The sequence below is a fragment of the Hemicordylus capensis genome, chromosome 2, assembly GCF_027244095.1.
Source record: "Hemicordylus capensis ecotype Gifberg chromosome 2, rHemCap1.1.pri, whole genome shotgun sequence".
Taxonomy (NCBI): domain Eukaryota; kingdom Metazoa; phylum Chordata; class Lepidosauria; order Squamata; family Cordylidae; genus Hemicordylus; species Hemicordylus capensis.
This window is the reverse complement of record NC_069658.1, coordinates 214,329,546-214,355,319: the sequence shown is the minus strand read 5'-3', so window position 1 is coordinate 214,355,319 and position 25,774 is coordinate 214,329,546. Positions and strand designations below refer to the sequence as shown.

At 42.2% G+C, this 25,774-nt stretch overlaps 1 protein-coding gene and 1 long non-coding RNA gene across 5 annotated transcripts in view; one reads left to right on the top strand and one right to left on the bottom strand.

Annotated features, from left to right (window-relative positions):
* LOC128344603 (uncharacterized) overlaps window positions 1–20,767 on the top strand; it is a 25,206-nt gene extending 4,439 nt beyond the window's left edge. The window contains exons 2-3 of one of the 2 annotated variants that reach the window (XR_008315945.1): window positions 1,904–2,004; window positions 20,091–20,767. This is a non-coding gene — a long non-coding RNA (uncharacterized LOC128344603). Of the gene's footprint in view, window positions 1–1,903; window positions 2,005–5,823; window positions 6,259–20,090 lie in introns of those variants that run through there. The other variant, XR_008315944.1, reaches the window with a different exon arrangement.
* Window positions 19,176–25,774, bottom strand: part of THEG (theg spermatid protein) — a 22,793-nt gene continuing 16,194 nt past the window's right edge. For 2 of the 3 annotated variants that reach the window (XM_053295084.1, XM_053295083.1), the window contains exon 7: window positions 19,189–19,656. In XM_053295084.1, coding sequence (XP_053151059.1) covers window positions 19,460–19,656 — 197 coding nt within the window. In that variant the 3' untranslated portion in view covers window positions 19,189–19,459. Of the gene's footprint in view, window positions 19,657–25,774 lie in introns of all 3 variants that reach the window. The other variant, XM_053295086.1, reaches the window with a different exon arrangement.

Sequence of the window (25,774 nt, the reverse complement as noted above, 5' to 3'; positions counted from 1 at the left end):
TGGGGAGGTGTACATTGACTGTGGGACAACTATTTCAGTGGTGCTTGAGAATAGAAAAAATAATGTTGGCAGGTTAGCAGGCCGTTATAGGGGAAGGGAAATCAGAAACCTAATAGCTGTTTCCCCTTCCAGCTGTCCTGCCAGCTCTTTGACCTTGGGGAGCAGTGCAAACTATCCACAGAGCTGCCTTCACCTTGCTCCTTTGTAATGCCAGGTCAGTCCAGAATGAGTCAGAAGTCATTCATGACCTGATTATGGATGAAGGGGCCAATCTGGTATGTATCACACAGATTTGGTTGGGGGAGGATGGTGGCCCAATTTGATCCCAGCTTCTCTCTCCAGGGTACTCTGTTGAGGAGCAGGTGAGAGGATGAAGGTGATCCAGTTGGATAAATGTGATCCACTTGATGTAGAACTTCTAAAAAGCTTGAACTTCTAAAAAGCTTTTGCCAAAGTTCCAGAATCCCCACCAAAGGCTCTTGAGTAAACTTAGCAGTCATGGAATAAGGGGACAGGTTTATGTGTGGATTGGTAATTGGTTGAAGAACCGGAAACAGTATGAATAAATGGACAGTTCTCACAATGGAGGTAGGAAGGAAGTGGGGGTCCCCAGGGATTGGTATAGGACTAGTGCTCTTTAACTTGTTCACAAATGATCTAGAAATTGGGGTAAGCAGCGAAGTGGCCAAATTTGCAGATGACACTAAACTACTTAGGGTAGTGAAATCCACAACAGATTGTGAGGAGCTGCAAAAAGATCTCTCCAAACTGGAGGAGTGGGTAACAAAATGGCAAATGCTGTTCATTGTAAGCAAGTGTAAAGTGATGCACATTGGGGCAAAAAACATCAACTTCACATATACGCTAATGGGATCTGAGCTGTTGGTGACTAATCAGATCTTGGGGTCGTGGTGGATAGCTCATTGAAAGTGTCGACTCAGTGTGCGGCAGCTGTGAAGAAGGCTAATTCCATGCTGGGAGTCATTACAAAGGGGATTTGGGGGAAATGCTAATATTATAATGCCCTTATACAAATCTATGGTGTGGCTACATATGGAGTACTGTGTACAGCTTTGGTCACCATATCTTAAGAAGGATATTGTAGAACTGGAAAAGGTGCAGAAAAGGGCAACCAAAATGATCAGGGGCCTGGAGCACCTTCCTTATGAGGCTAGGCTACAGCATCTGGCGCTCTTTACCTTGGAAAAGAGGCGACTAAGTGGAGACATGATCGAAGTGTATACAATTATGCGTGGAGTGGGTGGACAGAGAGAAATTTTTCTCCCTCTCTCACAGCACTAGAACCAGGGGTCACCCCATTAAACTGAAGGTTGGGAAATTTAGGACTGACAAGTAGAAGTACTTTTGCACATTAATTATGCACAATCTATGCAGTTCTTTGCCATGGGATGTGCTGATGGCCACCAGCTTGGATGGCTTTAAAAGGGGCTTAGACAAATTCATGGTGGACAGGTCTATCAATGGATACTAGTCTGGTGGCTGTGCACCACCTCCAGACTCAGAGGCACAATGCCTCTCAATCCAGTTGCAGGGGAGCAACAGCAGGAGAGAGGGCATGCACATACCTCTTGCCTGTGGGCTCCCCTGTGCAAAACAGGATGCTGGACTAGATAGGCCTTGAGCTTGGGCTTGATCCAGCAGGGTGGTTCTTATGACGTGGGTGGGGAGGCCGAGTGGCTGTGGTTGATACTATCAGATTCCAGATCTTCCCTTGGAGACTGTTCTTCAAAACGTGAACTGTTATACGGCGTGCCCCAGGGCTCTATACTGTCTCCAATGCTTGTTAACATCTACATGAAACCGCTGGGAGAGATCATCAGGAGATTTGGTGCAGGGTGTCATCAGTATGCTGATGACACCCAAATCTATTTTTCCATATCAGCATCGTCAGGAGAAGGTATAACTTCCCTAAATGCCTGCCTGGAGGCAGTGATGGGCTGGATGAGGCATAACAAACTGAGACTGGATCCAAATAAAATGGAGGTACTTATTGTGTGGGGTCAGAACTCAGTAGACAATTTTGATCTGTCAGGTCTGGGTGGGGTCACACTTCCCCAAAAGGAACAGGTATGCCATTTGGGAGTGCTTCTGGATCCAAACCAATCCCTGGTGTCCCAAGTTCAGATGGCGGCTAAGGGTGCTTTCTCTCAGCTTCAGCTGATACACTAGTTGCACCATTTCTTGAGATAAATGACTTCAGAATTGTGGTACATCTGCTGGTAACCTCCAGACTTGACTACTGCAATGCACTCCATGTGGGGCTGCCTTTCTAAGTAGTCCGGAAAATGCAGTTGGTACAGAATGCTGCAGCCAGGTTGGTCTCTGGGTCATCTCAGAGAGACCATATTACTCCTATACTAAAAGAACGACACTGGCTATCCAATAGGTTTCCAGGGTGAGGGGGATACTGGTAATAACCTACAAAGCCATAAACAACTTAGGCCCTTTAAGAGAACGTCTTCTTTGCCATGAGCCCCATTGCCCATTGAGATCACCTGGAGAGGTTCGTCCGCAGTTGCCCCCAGCTCATCTGGTGGTTACTCAGGGACGGGCCTTCTCTGTCGCTTCCCTGAGACTCTGGAACGCGCTCCCTGCTGAAATAAGAGCCTCCCCATCTCTGACAACTTTTTAAAAGTCCCTAAAGACTCATTTTTCCCCCACCCAAGGTTTTTAACCTGACTGTGGTTTTAAATTGTTTTAAGGTTTTCATTTGGTTTATGTTGAGGGAGAGGATGTTGTCAGAGGGGAGGGTCCAGAAGGTACTTGGTCCTCCTCAGGCCTATGAAGGGGCCTTGCAGCGCTGCAGCCTGATGACAAAGGCAATAGAGGAGGGCTTGTTTTTTCACAAAGGGGAAGGGCCAGATGACAGTTCTTGGAGGAATGCTGTCCTCTCCCCAGAGGCGTAACTAGGGAAAACGGCGCCCGGGGCAAGCACTGAAATGGCGCCCACCCCCGCACGCCCCCACCGCCCCCCCAACATACTACATTATACTTAGGTTTTTCCTCACAAGCGCCCGCCGCCGCCTCCAAGCCAGGCCACTGACTGGCCGCCAGGTGCCAGCAAAGCAATGGGGGGGGGGGCGCGCGGGCGGCGCGGAAGGGACCGCTCGTGGAGGGGGTGCCGACGCGCTCCCTTGACTGCTGCAGCGCTGCTGCACTGAGCAGGAAACATTTGTATTAACAAAAAATAAAAAATAAAAATAAAAATAAATTGTCATGGCGGCGCCCCCCACATGACCAGAAAAGATGGCGCCCGGGGCACGTGCCCCCCCTGCCCCCCCTATAGTTACGCCTCTGCCTCTCCCACAATGTCCTTTTCTCTGAATTAAAAAGTCTTCCCAAGCAGTAAATCCTTCAGCTAAGCCTATATTGAAAGGTTACTTTTACGCTGAAACAAGACAAAAGCCAACTAAGAAGAACCCAAGCAGAGCCTACATTTTGTTTCAAATGCTACCATTGTATCTTGGAATCTCTCATATATCCCAGGAGGAGTTCACAAACTTGAGTCCCCAGGTGGACTACAACTCCTATCTTCCGCCAAAAAGGCCAGTGTGGCTGGGGATGATGGAAGTTGTAGTCCAACTATTTGTTTGTTATTTATTTGATGATCGATTTGATTTCTATACTGTCCTTCCAAAAATGGCTCAGGGCGGTTTACATTAAAATAAAACTAAAATCAATTAACTGTTAAAATCAAAAACTATAAAAACATAAAACCATTATTAAAACATCTAAAACAATTTTTGAAACCCTGGAAAACCAGGCCAAAGCTTTACAGTTTAAAAACAGTTTTAAAACGCTGGAAGGCCAGGCCAAACAGACAGGTCTTAAGGGCTCTCCTGAAAGCCGACTATGAATTCAGTCGTCTGGTGGCGACTCAGCGGCAGGCCTTCTCTGTAGCTGCTCCTGGGCTACGGAATGCATTCCTGGCAGAAATCCATAGAGGCGGTTCCCACGATCAGTGGGAGCCGCCTGGGGAGGGTTAGCGCACATGAGCAGGCTGTCTGTTCCGGGTGGCCGAAGCGGCCACCCACACGACTGCTGGCTCCGTTACGGAGCCGGTGGGGGTTGGGAGGATCGGGGCTGTGTGGCCCCCGGAAGCTCCAGCATGCCCTGCGCAGAACCCCGAGCCAAGAGGCTGCTTTTCAGCCTCCTGGTTGGGTGTGTGTGTGTGTTTCTACTCATGAGTTGCCGTGGCATGGAGCTGCACCGCGGCAACACATGATTTAAAAAACTGGGTTAGTGGTGCGCTCACTCCGCAAACCCAGTTTAAAGGCAGGGGTAGTTTAGCGGGTTTCCCGCATAGGAACCACCAGGCTCGCAGCCGAGCCCGGTGGTTCTCACGATGGGAGAAAATTGGGCTAACCTCCGCTAGCCCGATTTTCTCCCATCGTGTGAATAGCCTCAGTGTTTTTCAATGGATTTCTGCCAGGAGTGCATTCCACAGCCCAGGAGCCCTACAGAGAAGGCCTGTCTCAGTTCTGATGAGGGTATATGGTCAGTATATGGCCACTGTGAAAACAGATGCAAAGAACTCATTCAGCTTCTCTGCAATCTCCTTATCCTCCTTAATTCTTTCATGCCCTCATCATCTAAGGGGCCAGTTTCCTCCCTGGCATGTTTTCTACTTTTGATAAATTTAAAGAATTTTTTTGTTATTCCCCATGGCACTTCTAGATATATGCTCCTCAAACTCTCTTTTTGCATCCTTTATTGTCTTGTTGTTGTTGTTTTTTGTTTTTTTTTGGCCAGAGTTTATTTTCCTTTCTGTTTTCTTCATTTGGGCCTGACTTCCATTTTCTGAAGGAAGTCTTCTTCCTTTTTTTAGCTTCCCTGATTCTGCTTCTTAGCCATGCTGGCGTCCTCCTGAACTTGGTGGTGCCTTTCCTCCTTCTTGGTATAAATTCCAACTGAGCTTCTAGTATTGTGGTTTTAAATAAGTCCCAGGGCCGTAACTATAATAGGGCAAGGGGAGACAGTTGTCTGGGGGCCCACTGCCTTGGAGGGGCCCCCCCAGAGGCAAGTCACATGACTGACTCCTCCAGCCATGCAACCACCCGGGCTTCCTTCAGTTGTATTCATCCTCCAAAATTGATGTGAGTGTTAAGACCTGGAGCTACCAGAACAGCATGTCTTTCTCTAGTAACATTAAATGACTTGCATTGTCCACAATTTACAAAACCTTTAAAAAAATAATTTAGGATGATGTTCTATTGTGGCACATAGGTTTATATATATATATAATGCTTTTTGTTACCACTATTCAGCCTCATTTAAGATTTTTTTACTTCATGAGCTGAGCTTCAGTGAGCGGGGGGCACATTTTAAAATCTTGTCTCGGGGCCCACTCCAACCTTGATACGCCCCTGATAAGTCCCATACTTTCTGGAATGATTTGACCCTCCTGACTTTCTCTTTCAACTTCCTTTTTACTAGTCCCCTCATTTTTGAGAAATTTCCTCTTCTGAAATCCAATGCATCTGTGTAGGACTTCCTTGACAATTCTCCACTTGCATTTATGCAGAATTGCATCACACAGTAGTATGGTTCTGCACCTCTGACATCTTGCACCAGGTCCTGGGTACCACTCAGGATTAAGTCCAAGGTCGCCATTTCTCTGTTTGGTTCCATGATTAGGCACAGTCATTTAGCATGTCTAGAAATTTGGCCTCTCTTTCATTACCTGAATGTGAATTTACCCAGTCTATGTGTGGATAGTTGAAGTCACCCATTATTACTGCCCTGTCTCTCTTTGACACCTCTCTCTCTTTAAAAAAATATCTTTTTATTGTTTTTCAACAGAATAACAGGAATAAACAAGAAACAATAGAAGAGGAAGAGGAAGAAAATAAAAGTAATTTTACAATTAGCAGACATCTCATGATTACATACATCAATCAGGAGGTCCACCTCCCAAAGAAACACCCACCCACACAAATCCACCCTTGCCAAGAATTATTAGAAAATAAAAGAAACAACAACAAAAACATGTATTTTATGTATTTTAGAAAGAAAAACCAAATCTTGGAAGAGGGTGTTGACCCTGTGCTAAATTGTAAATTATGAAATGGCTCCCAAGTAGAAATAAATGTTTCATCTGTAGTATTCCGTAAATAAGCAGTAACCTTGGCCATAGAGGCATATTCCCATCATTTTAATAAACACTTATCGGGGTTATTTGTTGTCTCCATTTATCCGCATATAAGATCCTGGCTGCAGTAATCATATACAAAAACAGCTCAGAATACTTAGTAGGAATATAGGATTTAGTCAAGTTTAACAAAAAAGCGGCTGGAGAGTAAGGAAAATTTATGTTTAAAATTTCTTGCATCTTACGGTAATCCCCCCCCCACCGAATTGTTGCACTTTGCTACATGTCCACCCAATATGATAAAATGTCCCTGCATGGTTCTTACACTTCCAACAATCTCCAGAGTAATTACTGTCCACCTTTGCAGTCATCGTTAAAGTAATATACCATCTAAAGTACATTTTGTACCAATTTCCCCTTAAAATGCTATTTGCTGTAAATTTAATGTTCACCTTCCATTGGTATTCCCATTGTTGCATATCTATTGTTCTGTTTAAATTTTGCATCCACTTGATCATACAGTTATTTCAATAGCAACTTATATATCAGTCCCAGTAAATGATTGGTATTTTTAGTAATTAATACTTCAAATTCTGTTAATTCTGTTAAGTCTCTTAGTTTGCTACCTTGTCTCTGTATTTCTTTCTCCACTATAGTGCTAATTTGTAGATTTTATTTATTTATTTATTGTTAAATTTATATACTGCCTTTCATTAAAAACAATTCCAAGGTGGTTTACAAAAGTTAAAAAATGCAATAAAAATGACAATTAAAAATATGAAACAGATCTAATTTAAAATATAAAATACAAACATAAAAACTGTACGCGGGTAAAAACACACAGAAGCAGCAATAGAAACACTCATGTAAAGGCCTGGATAAAAAGCCAAGATTTAACAAGCTTTCAAAAAACTGTGGTGGAGTCTGAGGAACGAATGGCCACTGGGAGAGCATTCCAAAGTCTGGGGGCAGCAACAGAGAAGGCCCTGTCCTGCGTGCACGACAACTGAGCCTCTCTCATTGTCGGCCTCCGGAGCAGAGCCCCCACAGATGACCTTGTCAAGCGGGCAGCAACCCTTGGGAGCAGGCGGTCCCTCAGGTGACCATGAGGTCCCTCAGAAACCATGAGGGCTCATTGAACTACTCTGAAGCAAGAGTCTGGATGGATTTCATTTTTGTTTTTCCTGTAGTTAAACTTTGCAGATTGTATGCGCTCTCTCTCCAGTAGGCAAAATTTCTAGAGTTTTCCTCTCCATGAAAAAAAAAAAGTTTAGGATAGATGCCAAAGGCGATAATTCCGGACTTATCCTGTTCGTATATTTGTCCCAAACATGTAATAAACTACTACTAATTGTATGGAATTTTATGTCACGATCTTTCCTTTTCATGCTAGTTCATAAATACTTATGTAACCCTTCTGGAAGGTCAAACCCTTCCATAACCATGATTAAATTTGACACCTCTCTTACTTGCTTCTCCAACTCCAGGTTACTCTCAGCATTTTGGTCCAAAGGGCGATATCACATCCCTAGTAACACATTTCCTTTTAGTCCTCGTAATGTTACCCATAATGATTCTGTGGAGGACTCCGGTCCACCTAGGTTTTCTAGCTTATTGGAATCTATCCCTTCTTTGATATACAGTGCCACTCCTCCCCCAATCCTCCCCTCCCTGTCCCTTCTGCAGAGTTTATATCCAGGAATAACCATGTCCCACTGGTTATCACCATTCCACCAGGTTTCAGTTACACCCACTATATCTATGTTTTCATTAGTAACCAAGCTCTCCAGCTCAGCCATCCTCACTCGGAGGCTTCTGGCATTGGTATATAGACACCTATACGCCGGGTCCCTCACCTGGTGTTGGCGTGTGCTATCCCCCTTACCATCATTGGACCTATTTGGCAAGTTGTCCTGTGTTTCCTTCTGCTCAACTCCTGGCTCTACTCTGTCTCCTTCTGGTTTATCCGAAACGTGTGCACCATGGCACTTTAGGGCAGTGTTTCTCAAACTTTTTGGAGTCAAGGACCGCTAAATTCTTCGTGCAGAGTTTCAAGGACCACTACATTCTTCATGCGCAGTTTCCCGGACCAGCAGTTAGTAAAGGGGTTGGTTTCAAGTCTGTCTATCTATCTATCTATCTATCTATCAGACTTCTATACTGCCCCAAACATGCATCTCTGGGCAGTTTAGAATGAAAATAATATAAGCATTAAAATAATTAAATTTGGAATCTTTTGCAAACATGGAATATTAGGGGTTCTTAACCTTGGGTCCCTCAGTTAAACTCCCATAACCCCCAACAACAATGGCATTTGGCCATTATGGCTGGGGATTATGGGAGTAGAAGTCCACCAACGTCTGGGTACCCAAGGTTGAGAACCCCTGAATCTAAAAGCCTGGGTGAACAAATTTGTCTCCAGTATGTCTTCAGTATGTGTGGGGTGGGGGTGGAGGTGCTTCTGATTACTCAGTGGAGAGGGTATGTTGGGCCATTAGAAAAATTCAAAAGCTACATGGGGCCAATGAAAACAACATACAAGCAAGCCCCACTGATGCAAAAGGGAAACAGTGTTCCCTCTCAAGGCGCCTCGACCACAACAGGCAGCTGGGTTTCAATCAACCAACCTTTGGCTGCAAATAATGAGCATGCAAGAACCAGCAGCCCTTCAAGTGGCGCCCACTGCCATACTTTTTCCTCCATGCCCCCGCACCGCATACAGTTTGAAGCTGTAAAGATAGGGAATAAGATAGCTGTAGGAAGATCTCAGCAGCACATGGAGACAAGGCACAAGAAGGGTTCCATGCCTCCGTGATACTCTTCCTCTTCCGTGCCATGTGCAAAATTGAGGAAGTGAGTGCCTTGATTTCAGTTGGGGGGGGTTGACTCCCAGTCAGGGACCGGCACTCAAGCCTTCGGGGACCGGCAGCGGTCCAGGGACCGGTGGTTGAGAAACACTGCTTTAGGGGGTTTTGCTGGCCAAACCTAATACCACCCAGTTTCTGTCGGCAATCCCCCAGGCATCATTTTAAAAGCAGCTCTGTGACCTTCATGATTTTAAGTGTCAGCAGTCTGATTCCATCTTGGTTCAAGTGAAGCCCGCACCTTTTGTGCCAGCTTTGCTTCCCCCAAAATGTATCCCAGTGCCTAACAAATCTAAACCCCTCCTTCTGGCACCACCATCTCATCCACACACTGGGACCCCTCAGCTCGGCCTGTCTCACTGTCCCTGTGCATGGAACAGGTAGCACTTCAGAGAATGCTACCCTGGGGATCCTGGACTTCAGTATGCTACCTAGCAGCGTAAATTTGACTTCCAGGGCCTCCCGACTGCATTTCCCAACATCATTGGTGCCAACGTGCACCATGACAGCTGACTCCTCTCCAGCACTGCCTACCTAGATGCAGCGTGATGACTGCAACCTTCACACAAGGCAGGCAAGTCACCGTGTGGTCTACATGAAGATCACAGACTCATCTCTCTATGCCCCTAACGATCGAATCACGCACTACTGCCCTGAGCCATTTTTGGAAGGGTGGTATAGAAATCGAATTAATCATCATCATCATCATCATCCCCCAGTGAGGCACTACCTTGGCGTGGTTGTGGGGCTTGCGTGCTCTGAGGAAGGTGAGAGCTATGTCAGAGGTCCAACCATACTGGACAGGTCTCACCAGAGGAGCCAGACAAAGAGTGCCTCTCCCATCAACAATATGGTGAGATGTAACTTTAATAAATCTATACCGGATCGGTCGTCACCCGGGTCAACAAGGACCACGCCAGGTGCTATAGTCCCTGGACATCTGGTGGCAAGTGGGCAACAGGACTCAGGATCTTCAGTTGAGCAACCAGGGCTGAAGACAGCAAAGTTACTGGAAGAAACGTCGCTTAACCGGAAAAAATATACAAAAAATGCCAACAAGGAAATAATGATCTGCTATTACAAGTCTAGTCCAACTAGAAGAGGTTATTTTAAAAGAATGTACCAAATTTGGAAAGAGAAGAATCCAGACACAGAAATAACAGAACAAAAGCTAGCAGACCAGAGAAGATACATAATAAGAAATGAAGTATTCACAGGAGTTGAGCTGGAAGAACTGCAAAGAGCAAAACAGGCTCAAGATATGGAAGAAGAATTACCACCAACTGAAGAAGTTGCTCAGGCGCAGGTGGAGGAGGTGTTGGAAATCGAGGATGCCACTGTTGCTGAACTGTTTCAAAACCAAAACCAGGCAACCTCCCCTTTGCCTTCACCTCAAAAACCCAAATGCCGTTTAACAGAAAAGCAACAAGAACTAAAGCAAAAAATAACTGAGCTCATGAACTAAACAACCACCAGGGTTCGACTTCCAGCTCTAAAAACAGTTGCCAAAAAACAACTTGCTCAGGCATTAAAAGATGTCAATGCTGCACTTGCAGAGATAACAACCAATAATTTGCAAGAAACAAACCAACTAATGTACAGTGCAGCAATAATAACAACACAAGAGCTCGGATATAAGATCAGTGGACCTATCAAAAAAGAAAGCAGTATATCACCTAAATGGAAGATTAGATTAGAAAATAAAATCTCCAGGCTCAGATCAGATGCTAGTAAATTGAAAGATATGAAAGACAAGAAGCTGAAGAATGAAAACACCAAACAGTATATGATCCAGAAATACCACCTAGATTCAAGGAAAATTAGAGATGTCCTGGAAATAATAAAGCAGCAAATAACAGCAGTGTCAAAGAAGATTAGCAGATATGAAGCCAGAATTACACAGCACAGGCAGAATCTCCAATTTCAGTCGAATCAGAGACATTTCTACCAAAGCATAGGAGAAACTGCAAGAAACTTAGAAACACCAAATAAAGAAGAAACAGTGCAATTCTGGGGGAAATTATGGGACAATCCAATAGATTATAATAAAAAAGCAGGCTGGATGAAAGAGGTCAAAATGCAAGATCTAATGATAACACCAGAATTAATAAGTGAAAGAGAAAAGAAAATTAAAAATTGGACTGCTCCAGGCAACGATGCACTGCATGGCTTTTGGCTTAAACACCTAACAAGCCTTCATAAACAACTATCAAAACAGTTCAATCACATTTTGCAAGGAGGTGATATTGAACAATGGCTAACAACTGGGAAAACTCATCTCATCATGAAAGACCCAGCAAAAGGTGTAGTTCCAAGTAATTATAGACTGATAACCTGCCTTCCAACCATGTTCAAATTATTAACTGGAATAATAGCAGATGAAGTGATGCAACACTTATTACCTAACAAACAGCTTCCAGTTGAACAGAAGGGAAATTGCCCAAACACCAGAGGCACTAAAGACCAGCTGCTGATTGACAAAATGATTTTAGAAAACTGCAAGAGAAGAAAAACCAATCTAAGTGTTGCATGGATTGACTACAAGAACGCCTTTCATTCATTGCCTCACACATGGATACTAAGATGTTTAGAAACAACTGGTGTCAGCAAAAACCTTCAGATATTTATTAAAAAAGCAATGAGCATGTGGAGTACACAGTTAACAATCAATGGCAAGACACTTGGACAGGTTAGCATTAGAAGAGGCATTTTCCAAGGGGACTCACTATCCCCTCTGTTGTTTGTAATCGCCATGACCCCACTTTCACAAATACTAAACAAAACAGGCCTCGGATAGCAAACATCTAAAACATCAAGTAAAATCAACCATCTGCTGTACATGGACGATCTGAAGTTGTATGGAAAGTCCCAGTCAGAAATCGAATCACTGCTTAACACTGTCCGTATATTCAGTAGCGATATAGCAATGGAGTTTGGACTAGACAAGTGTGCTGCATTAATAATGAGCAGAGGGAAAATAACAAACACAGAAGGAAGGAATAGAACTGCCCAATGGAAGCAAGATCAAGAACCTAGAAGAGAAAGAACCTTACAAATACTTGGGCATTCTCCAGGCTGATAACATTGCACACACTGAAATTAAAAGAAAAATGGAAAGTGAATACATCAGGAGAGTTAGAAAAATCCTCAAGTCCAAACTCAATGGTGGGAACACCATACAAGCCATAAACACCTGGGCTATACCTGTTATCAGATACACTGCAGGAATAATAGACTGGACCCAGGCAGAGCTAGAAACGCTGGATCGTAAGACCAGGAAAATCATGACCATCAATCATGCTCTGCACCCCCGCAGTGATGTCGATAGGCTATACCTCCCTCGCAGCTCAGGTGGAAGAGGAATGCTGCAAGTCCATCAAACAGTAGAGGAGGAGAAAAGAGGCCTTGAAGAATATATCAAGGACAGTGAAGAAGATGCACTTCAAATGGTCAAGAACGAGAAACTATTCAACACCAATGAAAGAAAGCAGGCCTACAAGAAAGAACCAGTCAAGAACCGAGCAGAAAAATGGAAAAATAAGCCTTTGCATGGTCAATATTTGCACAATATAAGTGGAAAATCAGATCACCAAGACCTGGCAATGGATTAAGAATGGTAACTTGAAGAAAGAAACAGAGGGTTTAATACTGGCTGTGCAAGAACAGGCACTAAGAACAAATGCAATAAGAGCCAAAGTCGAAAAATCCACAACAAAAAGCAAGTGCCGCTTTTGTAAAGAAGCAGATGAAACAGTGGGCCACCTAATCAGCTGTTGTAAAAAGATTGCACAGACTGACTACAAACAAAGGCATGACAAGGTAGCAAGGAAGATACACTGGAACATCTGCAAAAAATACAAGCTACCTGAAACCAAAAATTGGTGGGACCATAAAATTGAAAAAGTGGTATAAAATGAAGATGCAAAAATATTATGGGACTTCCGACTACAAACAGACAAACATCTGCCATACATACACCAGATATAACTGTAGTTGAGAAGAAAGAAAAACAAGTTAAAATAATCGACATAGCAATACCAGGGGATAGCAGAATAGAAGAAAAAGAAATAGAAAAAATCACAAAATACAAAGATCTACAAATTGAAACTGAAAGGCTGTGGCAGAAAAAGACCAAAATAATCCCAGTGGTAATTGGTGCCCTGGGTGCAGTTCCAAAAGACCTTGAAGAGCACCTCAACACCATAGGAGCCACAGAAATCACCATCAGCCAATTACAAAAAGCAACGTTACTGGGAACAGCCTATATTCTGCTACAATATCTATAATAAAAACAGCAACAATAAATACTATTAATAAAATTTAGCCATCCCAGGTCCTTGGGAAGGACTCGATGTCTGGATAAAACAAACCAGTCAATAACACCTGTCTGACTGTGTAAACAACAACAATAATAATACTGAGAGGCCCCCAGCCCCTGGAGGAGTAACCTCTGTCTGAGAGGATATAGGTGCATCACCCAAGGAAGGGATCTCTGCTAAGGGAGTGTTTCCCTCTTCCTCAGACTGATGTCCTCCTTCCCTGAGACCTTCACTTTCCATGACAGCAGAAGCGCTGTCAGCCTGGGAGAGGGATGCCTCTATCTGTCACATCCCTGAGGGTCTTGTCCATACACCTCTCTGCCTCCCTGAGCTTCTCCAGGTCACCCTCCTTGGCTTCGAGGGAACGAACCTGTTCCCTGAGAGCCAAGAGCTCTTTGCAACGAGCAAGAACCCACGACTTCTGCCCCTCAGGCAGATAGCCATATATGCAACACTCTGTGCAATACACTGGGAAGCACCCCCTGTCCCACTTTGCTGGCATTCTACCTTCATAACTAGTTTGATTGGCTTTAGAGAATATAGGGCTTGTTCACCTGAAGCTATGTACTGGGTGCAGTTGTCAGCCATTTAAAGGTTTTAAGCATTGTCGTCCAAGAAAATTACAAAAGTCAGGTAGTACTCACTTTATTCTTGCACTGGGTGTCTCCTCTCTGATGAAGGGGGCCACTTGTGTGCCTTCCTACAGAGTTCCCCGCCATTCTCTCACTAAACTCCTGCAAAACTCCTTTGATATCTGTTTGCAAACTCCTGTTCTCAAAACTCCTGGGTGCAAATCTCCTCTGGTCTGAGCCTTGTATTCAAGATCAGCCGGTAAACTGACTCTCCTCAGGAATGTGACCCCTCCCACAAGCTGAGTCACTCACCTGAAATAAATACCCCACTCAGGCTAATTCCTCTGTCAGTCGCACAAATACTTCCAGCCAAACACTGCCGCCGTGGCGCAGGTGGTCAGAGGACCACAAATACAGGAGGGAGATGGAAGCCTAAAAGGCCAAGAGGAAATCTCCCATCCAACTTTGCCCCGTCCTGTGAGGTCATCTCAGGTGGGTCTTCTCAGAGCTCCAGGCCCAAGGGAGGTACGTGGGGTTTTTCACATGTGTGTGTGGGTGGGTGGGGTTCTTTTTCTTTCCCCCTTTTCTTTCTTTTTTCCTTCTCCCCCCCCCTTCTTCTTTTGTTTTTGTTGTTGTTGTTTTAATTTATGTAAACCACCTCGAGTCTAAGGAAGTCAGGCGGTCAATCAATCAATCAATACAAAATACCCCTGTAGAACCTATGGCTAGTATCTGAAGGAGAGTGGGGCTACTCTCCTGTCCTGAACTGCTTTAATTAATTAAGAGCAAAGTAAGCCCTTCCTTGCTTTCTAAAATGCAGTGGCCAGGTTCATACGTGATGCAGAACCCGAGGTCCCCTCAGCCTGAGATATGGAGGGAACCTGAAGCTGGCACTGCAGACAGTCACATATCTTGGTTTGTTGAAAGTAGTTGAACTGAGCCAGAAGTACAGCGCCTTGTCAAGCCTCCCAGAGAGGCCTTGGATGCTTTTCCAGCCTGCCTTGTGCCACCTCGCAGCCTCTGGCCCCTATGGCAAAGAGGGCGAGGTTCGCCTGAAACAAACCAGAGGTTCATGAAGAGAATGGATTCAGACATAACATACACCACAGGGCAAGCAGCAGTTGAGGGCCCATCTAGGTTTGTGGCGCTGCGTGAACCTCAGATTCCTACCAGTGTTCTCTGAAGCAGGGATTCCCAGATGTTGTTTGATTACAACTTCCATAATCCCCACCAAAGGCCATTGCAGCTGAGCATGATGGGAACCCCTGTTACAGGGAACACCAGGTCATTCTCAGCCAGGGCTATAGCTATAATTTTTTTTTTTTTGCTTTTAAATTTTTTTATTGATTTTGCAATATCTTAACAATCTCGTTACATCCAATTAAACAAATGTTGACTTCCCGCTCACCAATCCGCGCGAATCACTAACTATACAATTCAACCATTGCTATAGTAATTCAAAACATATATCCTATACCTTACAAACTCGATTTTACTCTACTCAACCTGCTAATATTACTAAATTTCAAACCCTGTTGAAAAATCAATGTTAGAAAAATAGTTCTTTAGGTATAATAAGAATGGTTTCCAATCTTCTTTAAAACATTCCAAGTTTTGATCTCTTATCAGTACTGTAAGTTTTGCCATCAGCATATTCCAAAATTTGTATCAACCAATCTTCTGTTGAGGGCAATTCATTATCCTTCCATTTCTGCGCATATACTATTCTGGCCGCCGTGGTTGCATACATAAAGAATGTTAAATTTCTTGTGGAAAACTTTTCTTGCGTTATTCCCAGCAGGGAGGATTCTGGTCTCTTAGGAAATGTCATTTAAATTTTTTTCTTTAACTCATTATATATCATGTCCCAAAAAGCCTTTGCCTTCCTACAGGACCACCACATATGGAAAAAAGTTCCTTCACAGTGTCCACATTTCCAACATTTGTTTGAAACATTTTTATACATTAGTGCTAATTTTTTAGGTGTCAAATACCACCTGTACATCATCTTATAATAATTTTCTTTTAAAGTATAACATGCAGTGAACTTTAAATCCATTTTCCATAATTTTTCCCAAGCTGCCATATCTATATTATGACCCACATCTTGAGCCCATTTTATCATAGTCGTTTTAACCACTTCATCTCTCCTCCAAAAGCAACAGCCTATACATCTTAGAAACTAATTTTTCATCATTTTAACACAGCTCCTTCTCAAATCTCGACATTTGATCCTCAAATCCAACTTTAAGATCCTTCTTATAAACTTCATTTAACTGATGATACTGAAACCAATTACTAACCAAATTTTGTACTTCAATTAGGTTTTTTTTATTTACAGCCCTTTTCTTGGAAACATAACAAATCCCTATAGGTACCCCATTCCAGTTGCATATTTATCTCTTTACGTGCTAAAGCTTCAATCGGGGATAGTTTAGGTTCCAACCATTTTTTATATTTTACCCACACTCTCATTAGACTTCTTCTTACATAGTGATTAAGGAAATCTTTATGTACTTTACTTTTATCATACCACAAATATGAATGCCATCCAAACCTTCTATCAAATCCTTCCAGATCAAGTATTATAGGATTTCTTAATGTTATCCATTCTTTTAACCACGTCAAACAAACAGCATCAAAATACAACCTTAAGTCTGGCAGGGTAAGACCACCTCTTTCTTTAGCATCTGTTAAATTTTTAAAATTAATTCTTGGTCTTTTCCCTTGCCAAACGAATTTGGTTATGACCTTTTGCCATTGCTTAAAACAAGTTAAAATATTAATTATAGGAACAGTCTGGAAAAGAAACAGCATTTTAGGTAAAACATTTATTTTCATAACTGAAATTCTTCCCATTAAAAATAAGTTCATTCTAGACCATCTTTGCAAGTCAGTTTTTACTGTATTCCATATTTTAATATAATTATTTAAAAACAACAAAGCATTTTTGTTTGTCAACCAGACGCCCAAGTATTTAATTTTCTTCTCCACTTTCAGTTTACTTATTTCAAAAAATCTATCCTTAGATTTCTGATCCATATTTTTTGTCAACACCTTCGTTTTAGTCTTATTTATATAAAACCCAGCCAGTGGGCCAAATTGTTGTATTTTTTCCAAGAGTCTTCCGATCTTCTCTAATGGATTTTCTAGAAAAAACACTACATCATCCGCAAAGGCTCTTAGTTTATACTCCTGTTTCCCAATTTTTGGGCCTTGTATTTGATCATCTTCTCTAATATTTCTACAAAGCACTTCCAGTACTAATATAAAAAGTAATGGGGAAAGTGGACATCCTTGTCTAGTTCCTTTTTGTATTTTACAATTGTCTGATAGTTCCCCATTTATAATAATTTTAGCATATTGCTCTGAATAGATTGTCTTGATAGCCCTAATGAAATTGTTACCAACTCCCATTACATCTAATAGCCTCCACATAAACTGCCAGGAGACATTATCAAAAGCTTTCTCTGTGTCCAGAAAAATCATAGCTATCTGTTTATCATTGTGTTTTTCGTAATACTCCAATACATTCAAAACTGTTCTCACATTATCTCTTAATTGCCGTTTTGGCAAAAAACCTGCTTGATCTTCATAAATAAAAAGTCTTAATATAACCTTCATTCTCCTTGCCAAAATGGCGGCAAAAAGTTTGTAGTCATTGTTTAAGAGGGAGATTGGCCTGTAGTTCTTGACTTGCGTTAAATCTTGATCCGGTTTTGGAATTACTGCCATATTGGCGTACTTCCAAGACTCCGGCATAATCCCACTTTGCGAAATATCATTCATCATCCATTGCAAAGGCTGTAATATTTGATCTTTAAATGATTTGTAGTACGAAGCCGGTAGCCCGTCGGGCCCTGGCGCCTTATTAGCCTTGCTTTGATTTATTACTTCTATTATTTCCATTATTGATATCGGTGCATTCATAATTTCTATATGTTCCTTAGAAAGTTTTGGAATATTTTGTGTTTTGAGAAATTTGTTGATTTTTATATCTTCTACTTTGTTTCCTTTACATAATTCAGAATAGTATCTAAAGAATTCCCTTTTTATTTCCCTTTCATCATAGGAAAGCCCATTTTTTGTTAGTATCTTGGATATATACTTATTCTTTTTCTCAGTTCTAATTTTCCAAGCCAACAACTTGCCTGGTTTGTTTGCAAATTCAAATGACTTTTGCTTCGCATATTTTAAGTTCTGTTCAACTTCATTGAATACTAACATAGAGAGCTGTTGCTGAAGCATTTTAATGACTTAATCTTCTTATCCTTGGCCCATAAAAGTTCTCTTTCTTTTTTAGAAATCTCCATCAAGAATGCCTCTTTTTTCAGTCCCCTTTGTTTTTTAAAGTATGCATTTTGTTGTATAAAATAACCTCTCATAACCGCTTTTCCTGCATCCCAAACTATTTTGTTATCTATTCCTTGGTTTAAATTCAGTTCAAAATAGTCCTTTGACTTCCTTTTGGCTTTCTCCACAACATCCGTTTTTTTCAGCAAGTGTTCATTCAGTCTCCAGCGAAAGGAAACCGTTCCATTCTTTTTCCATGTAAAGCAAATTGCATTATGATCTGAGAAGGTTCTGGGCAAGATATCCATTCTTTTTATACATGGCGTAATAGATTTGGATGTCCAGACCATATCTATCCTTGAATGAGATGTATATCTTTCAGAGAAATAAGTATATTCCTTTGCATTTGAGTTTTTGATTCTCCACAAGTCATAAAGATCCATATGTTCTGCTAAATCAAAAAAAGCTTTAGGTAACTTGCCTTGTAGGTTCCTTTCAGACATACAGTATCAGATTTTCTATCCAAGGATGTAGAGACAACTCCATTAAAATCTCCCAGTAAAACCAAATTAGCATTCAATAACTCAGCCATCTTATGTTCTAGATAATTATAGAATTCTACTTTTTTTTCATTGGGTGCGTAAATTCCAATTATCACCGTTTTGATTCCGGACACTAAAATTTCCAAAGCTAGCATCCTGCCTTCTTCATCTTTAAAAATCAACTTGGGTTCAAGTTGTTGTTTCACATAAAACACTACCCCTCTTTTTTTTTTCTTATCAGAGGAAACAAATTCTTGTCCCAAGGCCTTATTAACCAAATATTTTCTATCTTGTTTTCTAATATGTGTCTCTGGTAAGCATACAATGTCCAAACTTTGTTCTTTTGTTCAAAGAACCCGGGCCCCCTAGTTCCTGAGGGCTCCCCAGCTCCACCCCTCCCTATTTTCTTCATTATCTCCCTCACACCGAGGGCCCACTGGGGAGATGGGCGGACACAGGCCCTCTCTCCCCTAGCTACGCCCCTGCTATCAGCGTGACCTTGGCGTGGGTTCAGATAGTCACAGACAAGTCAGTTACTGACTTTGCAAGTAGGTTCTGTATTATGCGTAAACCTAGCCCAGTATCAAAGTTGTGGTAAAATCTATTCCCTCCACCCAGAGATGCAGCAGGCCCCAAGTTCCACCTAACCAACCAGACCACCAGCGAAGAAGCATTCCAAATGGTTGAAATATCACCCTCAAATTAGTGCTCTGAAGGGGTGCAAGGCACTTTAATCAGTTTCCCAAGTTGGTCAACATCAATGAGGAGCCACTTTCGCTCTCACTCTTGCCGGACGGCTTATTTCAAGAATGCGAGGGCTGGCGACGTATTCAAGAGCAGCCTTGGAAATCTTATATGGATTACGCACATCAAAAGTGTATGTCCGGGGTTTGGCGAGGTCATCGAACCTTGCAATCCTAGCAATGGGCCCATGCAAGCCTTTTCTGTGTGGCTCTGCAGGAAAAAGAAGAAGCATGTGAATGACCTCAGAACAGTAGTACATCTGCTGGTCACCTCCAGACTGGACTACTGCAATGCGCTCTATGTGGGGCTGCCTTTGTACGTAGTCCGGAAACTGCAGTTGGTCCAGAATGCGGCAGCCAGGTTGGTCTCTGGGTCATCAAGGAGGGACCATATCACTCCTATCTTAAAAGATCTATACTGGTTGCTTCTTTTTTCTAAACTAAAAAGCCCCAGGTGTTGTAGTCTTGCCTCATAAAAAAGGTGCTCTAGGCCCCTGATCATCTTGGTTGCCCTCTTCTGTACCTTCTCCAGTTCAACAATGTCCTTTTTTATAATAAATAATAAATATAATATTATAATATTAGCCGTTTTATTTTCAATCCCCTTTCTAATGATCCCTAGCATGGAATTTGCCTTTTTCACAGCTGCCGCACATTGAGTCGACACTTTCAACGAGCTGTCCACCACAACCCCAAGACAACCCCAAGATCCCTCCTGGTCCGTCACCGACAGCTGGGATCCCATCAGCATATACTTGAAGTTGAGGTTTTTCGTCCCAATGTGCATAACTTTACAAGCCCTAAACAGCTCGGGCCCTGTTTACTTAAGAGAATGCCTTCTTTGCTATGAACCACACTGCCCATTGAGATCATCAGGAGAGGTTCCTCTGCAGTTGCCACCGGTTCGTCTGGTGGCTACTCAGGGACGAGCCTTCTCCGTTGCAGCCCAAGGCTTTGGAATATGCTTCCTGCTGAAAGAAGAGCCTCCTCATCTCTTACAACTTTTAAAAAGGCAGTCAAAACACATTTGTTCACCTAGGCTTTTAATTAGATATTGTTTTAATTGTGTTTTTAATAGTTTTAACATTTTACATTTTAATTGTTGTAATGTTTTAATCTTTTTATCTGTTTTTATTGTTTTGTTGTAAATCACCCAGAGACTTGCGTTTTGGGTGGTATACACATGTGTTAAATAAATAAATAAATAAATAAATAAATAAATAAATAAATAAATAAAACTAAATGTGTTAGATTCAGCAGAGGCAGCCTTTTCTGCCTTTATTTGCAAAGTATTTCCAAAAAAGGTACAAATGACCAGTTTTATAATGTGTACAAAAACATAAATGTAAATACTACAGTGGTGAAAACGCTGGCTGAGCTCACACATAACGGGACACCTCAGGTTGGCTTGTGGTGCCACAGCCCTTGAGCACATGCTGCCTCTGCTTCCAGTGTAAGTTCCAATATCCCGAGACTGGTGAATTCGCACAACACACTCAATCTTGGAACCTGCACGCAAACGGGAGGTGCTGCATTATGTGTGAACCTGCCCAATGTGTAAGATTCTAGATTTCCCAAACATTATTGTTCCAGTAACTGATAAATTATTTATTTATTTATTTATTTATTTATTTATTATTTAACAAATTTATACCGCCCTTCCAAAAGGCTCTACATTATTGCAATTACCTTACATTATTGCAACGTGCTTTACATGGGGCTGCCCTTGAAGATGGTTTAGAAGTGTCAGCTGGTCCAGAACGCTGCTGCAAGGATGCTCATGGGCACAAATCAATAGACTTGGCAGGGAATAAAGTTGGCAGGGAAATAACTCATAGGAACCGAATACCCAGCTGCAGCAGAAATGCCCAGGTAAGGAGAGCACTGCTAATTAATTGTTCTAAGTTCTAAATAAAATAGTTTATTTTGGAAATCCATCCGGGAAATAGATCAGGCCTACATGCCTGGCTGCTAGCTACATATAGGAAGAGGGGAAGGGAGAAGAAGGAAGTCTCTCTCTCCAGGGGAGAGAATGAAACCTGAGACTCGCAGTCTAACAAAGGGGAATCAGAGAAGAGAAAGAAAGGTCAGAGAGAGAGTGCCCTTACTGGCTGTCTCTAACTCTAAGACCCCAAGTGGTCAATGAGGCTGCTGGTGCTAAGAGTCAATGCCGTCAGGAGCTGCATCTCCAACAGATGGAACTCCCAAGAGCATTGACTCGGGCATTAGGAGTAGTGACAGTGAGGAAAGGTCTTCCTCTTTATTTCCCCCTCTTGTTTCTCTCTCTAATCTGGCTTTCTTTGACTGGTAGACTGATAGAGCCAGCATGGTGTAGTGGTTAGAGTGCTGGACTAGGACTGGGGAGACCCGAGTTCAAATCCCCATTCAGCTATGACACTAGCTGGGTGACTCTGGGCCAGTCACCTCTCTCTCAGCCTAACCTACTTCACAGGGTTGTTGTGAGGAGAAACCTAAGTATGTAGTATACCGCTCCGGGCTCCTTGGAGGAAGAGCGGGATAGAAATAGTAAATAAATAAATAAATAGAATTCTCAGGGCCTATTGCTCCGCCTTTCTTAGTCTGCTAACTGGGCAAAGAAGCCCATTTTAAAAGTGGTGGTTCTCTTTATTTGGCAGGAGGAGAGCAACTGGCCCTATCCATCCCCAGCACAGCTTCCCTCCAGTGGCTGTTGCTGGCGTCTGTCCTAGGTTTCTTTTAAAGATTGTGAGCCCTTTTGCAACCAGGGAGTAATTTTATTTATTTATTTGTATCTATGTAAACTGCTTTGGGAACTTGGGCTGAAAAGCGGTATGTCAATATCCGTCGTATTCATATTTGTACTCCCAGACTGCTTCTTCTGTAGACTCTATTAAACATAGCAACATAGGAAGCTGCTATATACTGAGTGAGACCATAGGTCCATCTTGCTCAGTATTGTCTACACAGACTGGCAACGTCTTCTCCATGGTTGCAGGCAGGAATCTCTCTTGGCCCTATCTTGGAGATGCTGCCAGGGAGGGAACATGAAACCTTCTGCTCTTCCCAGAGCAGCTCCTTCCCCTCCTGAGGGGAATATCTTGGAGTGCTCACACTTCTAGTCTCCCATTTGTTGCAACCAGGGCGGACTCTGCTTAGCTAAGGAGACAAGTCATGCTTGCAACCACAAGACCAGCTCTCCTCTCCAAGGCCTACCCATGTCAGGGTTTTAGATGGCTCTCTCCCAGAGTTGCATGAATTTCTAAGCAGGGTCTACCCTGGTTTGCATGTGAATGGGAGACTACATGTGTGAGCATTGCAAGATATTATCCCCTTAGCGGGTGGGAAGAGCATCTGCATTATGCAGAAGGTCCCAGATTTCTTCCCTGGATCTTCATCTCAGTGGTAGAGCCCCTATTTTACATGCAGATGGTCCCAGGTTCAGTCCTTAGCTGGGAGAGATTACTGCCTGCCTGCAGCTTTAGGAACATAGGAAGCTGCCATATACCGAGGCAGACCATTGGTCCATCTCGCTCAGTATTGTCTACACAGACTGGTAACGGCTTCTCCACGGTTGCAGGCAGGAATCTCTCTCAGCCCTACCTTGGAGATGCCGCCAGGGAGGGAACTTGGAACCTTCTGCTCTTCCCAGAGCGACTCCATCTCCTGAAGGGAATATCTTACAGTGCTCATACTTCTAGTCTTCCTTTCATATGCAACCAGGGTGGACCCTTTAGCTTAAGGGGACAAGTCATGCTTGCTGTGCATTTTGTAATGCACCACAAGACCAGCTTCTTTCGCTCTACTCTATATGATGAAGACAGAAAGCTCAGGCACACAGGCTCTCTGTCCAAGAATGTAACCTCCCCAATAAAGCTGACATGCTTTCGATCTGAAACAACTGTCTCAGTCAAGCTACTCTTCCATGGGCTCAGCTTTTACTGCTCATGCTGGTTCTGCTATAATTAGGGTTCATCACACTCCTCCCCTCCAACTGGCATTGCCGTGGGTGAGACACAGGGTCGCCCCCTGTCTCCCGATAATGGAAATGCCTGCCATCCTATTACAGTGTTCGCTGTTGAAATAGTGTGTGGCACAGGATGCTGGACTAGATGGGCCTTGGGCTTACCCCTGCTAACTTGGTAAAGAAGCACCTTTTAATGTGGTGATTCTCTTTATTTAGCAGGGGGAGAGTAACTGGCCCTCTCCACCCCGAGCACAGGACCTCCAGTGACTGTGGCTGGTGTCTATCTTATGTTTCTTTTTAGATCGTGAGCCCTTTGGGGACAGGGATCCATTTTGTTTATCTTATTTGTTATTTCTCTGTGTGAACCGCCCTGAGCCATTTTTGGAAGGGTGGTATAGAAATCAAATGAATGAATGAATGAATAACTGAAGGCACCGAGGAGGGACTTCCAGCACTCTTTCAGAGGCTATAGAGACGAATACAGCTTGTTTAATAATGTTGGAATGGGCTTCATCCACTCGTCAGCCTTTTTTTTTCTTCTCCTTATACTTTTTATTCAATTTTCACAACACAAAAGGACAAACACAAATGATACAGACACAAACACACACAATAAAGACTTCCATCTCATCATTGGAACAAGTGTTGTTGACAATGACCGGATCTTGCCTATTGATTAAACATTCTCTCCCCAGTAATTCATATAGAAAACAACTTTGGGGTGTTTTTGAAACATTTGTAGTTAGCCCTCAAAAGCCTGACAAAAATCCATTTTGTGATGTATTTTTAAATAGACAAGAAGAGGGTCCCATTCTTTTTTAAATTCTTCAAATTTATTTCTTAGTAGTGATGTTAATTTCGCCATTTCTGCCAATTCTAGTACTTTAAGAATCCAATCCTCTTTAGACGGGCATTGACTGTCTTTCCATTTGCACGCAAATGTCAGTCTTGCTGCTGCTGTTAAGTACATGAAGAGGGTCCAATATTTCCTCGGGAGAGCATTGTTATCAATACCTAATAGTATTGATTCTGGACTCTTGGGAAAAGTCGTTTTGAATATTTTTTTAAGCTCGTTATATATTAAGTCCCAATAACCTCTCAATTTATTGCATGTCCACCATAAATGTATATAGGAACCCTCTTCTTTCTTACATTTCCAACATTTATTTGACATAATAGATTATGGCCAGCTTTTGGGGCGTAAGATGCCATCTGTACATCATTTTCAAAATATTTTCCTTTAGATTAGAGCAGGGATTCTCAAACTTGGGTCCTCAGGTGTTATTGGACTTCAACTCCCATAATCCCCAGCCTCAGTGGCCTTTGGTTGGGGATTATGGGAGTTGAAGTCCAATAACACCTGAGGACCCAAATTTGAGAATCACTGGATTAGAGCAAGCAGTAAATTTTATATCTTTTATCCAAAGTTTTCCCCATTTTTCCAAGTCAATGTTATAAGCAAGGTCCTGGGCCCATTTAATCATTGAGGTTTTTACTACCTCCGTTCTTGTGTCTTCCAATAGTAATAGGCCATACATCCTGGATACGAGTTTTTCTTCCTTATCGCACAACTGTAGTTCGAATTCTGACTTTAGTTGTTTAAAACCCTTTTTACAGTCTTGCTTAAATAAAGCATTGATTTGATGGTATTGGAACCAAGAGATATTCCAATCCTGCATATGTTCTAACTTTTTAAGTTTGTATTTTACTCCTTGAAGGACGAGCAATTGTCGATACGTGGGCCAAGATTGTTGCATATTTTTCTGTTTTCTAGATATAACTTCCAATGGGGATACCCAAAGTGGGATTTTTGCTTCCAACAAAAATTTATTTTTCATCCATACCATATATAGACTTTTTCTAACATAATGATTTAAAAATTCTTTATTTAATTTTACCTTGTCATAAAATAAATATGCATGCCACCCGAATCTTAAATCAAATCCTTCCAAATCCAGCAATCTTGGATTTTTTAATGTAATCCATTCTTTTATCCAGGTTAGGCATATCGCTTCAAAATATAACTTAAAATTTGGTAGTGCAAATCCTCCTCTCTTCCTATCATCTGTTAGGTTTTTAAAGTTTATCCTTGGTTTTTTGCCTTGCCAGACAAAATTCCTTACATCTTTGTGCCATTGGATGAAAATTGACATTGAATTTATTATTGGTACTGTCTGGAAGAGATATAACATTTTGGGAAGAACATTCATTTTACTAACAGAAATTCTTCCACTTAATGATAAATTCAGTCTATTCCATCTGCTCAAATCCGTCTTTATAATGCATTGTTTGTGGTAAGCGTCACTCCTAAATATTTTACCTTTTTTTCCACTTTAAAACTAGATCTCAGAGCAAATCTTTCAATGTCTTCTTTGTTCATGTTTTT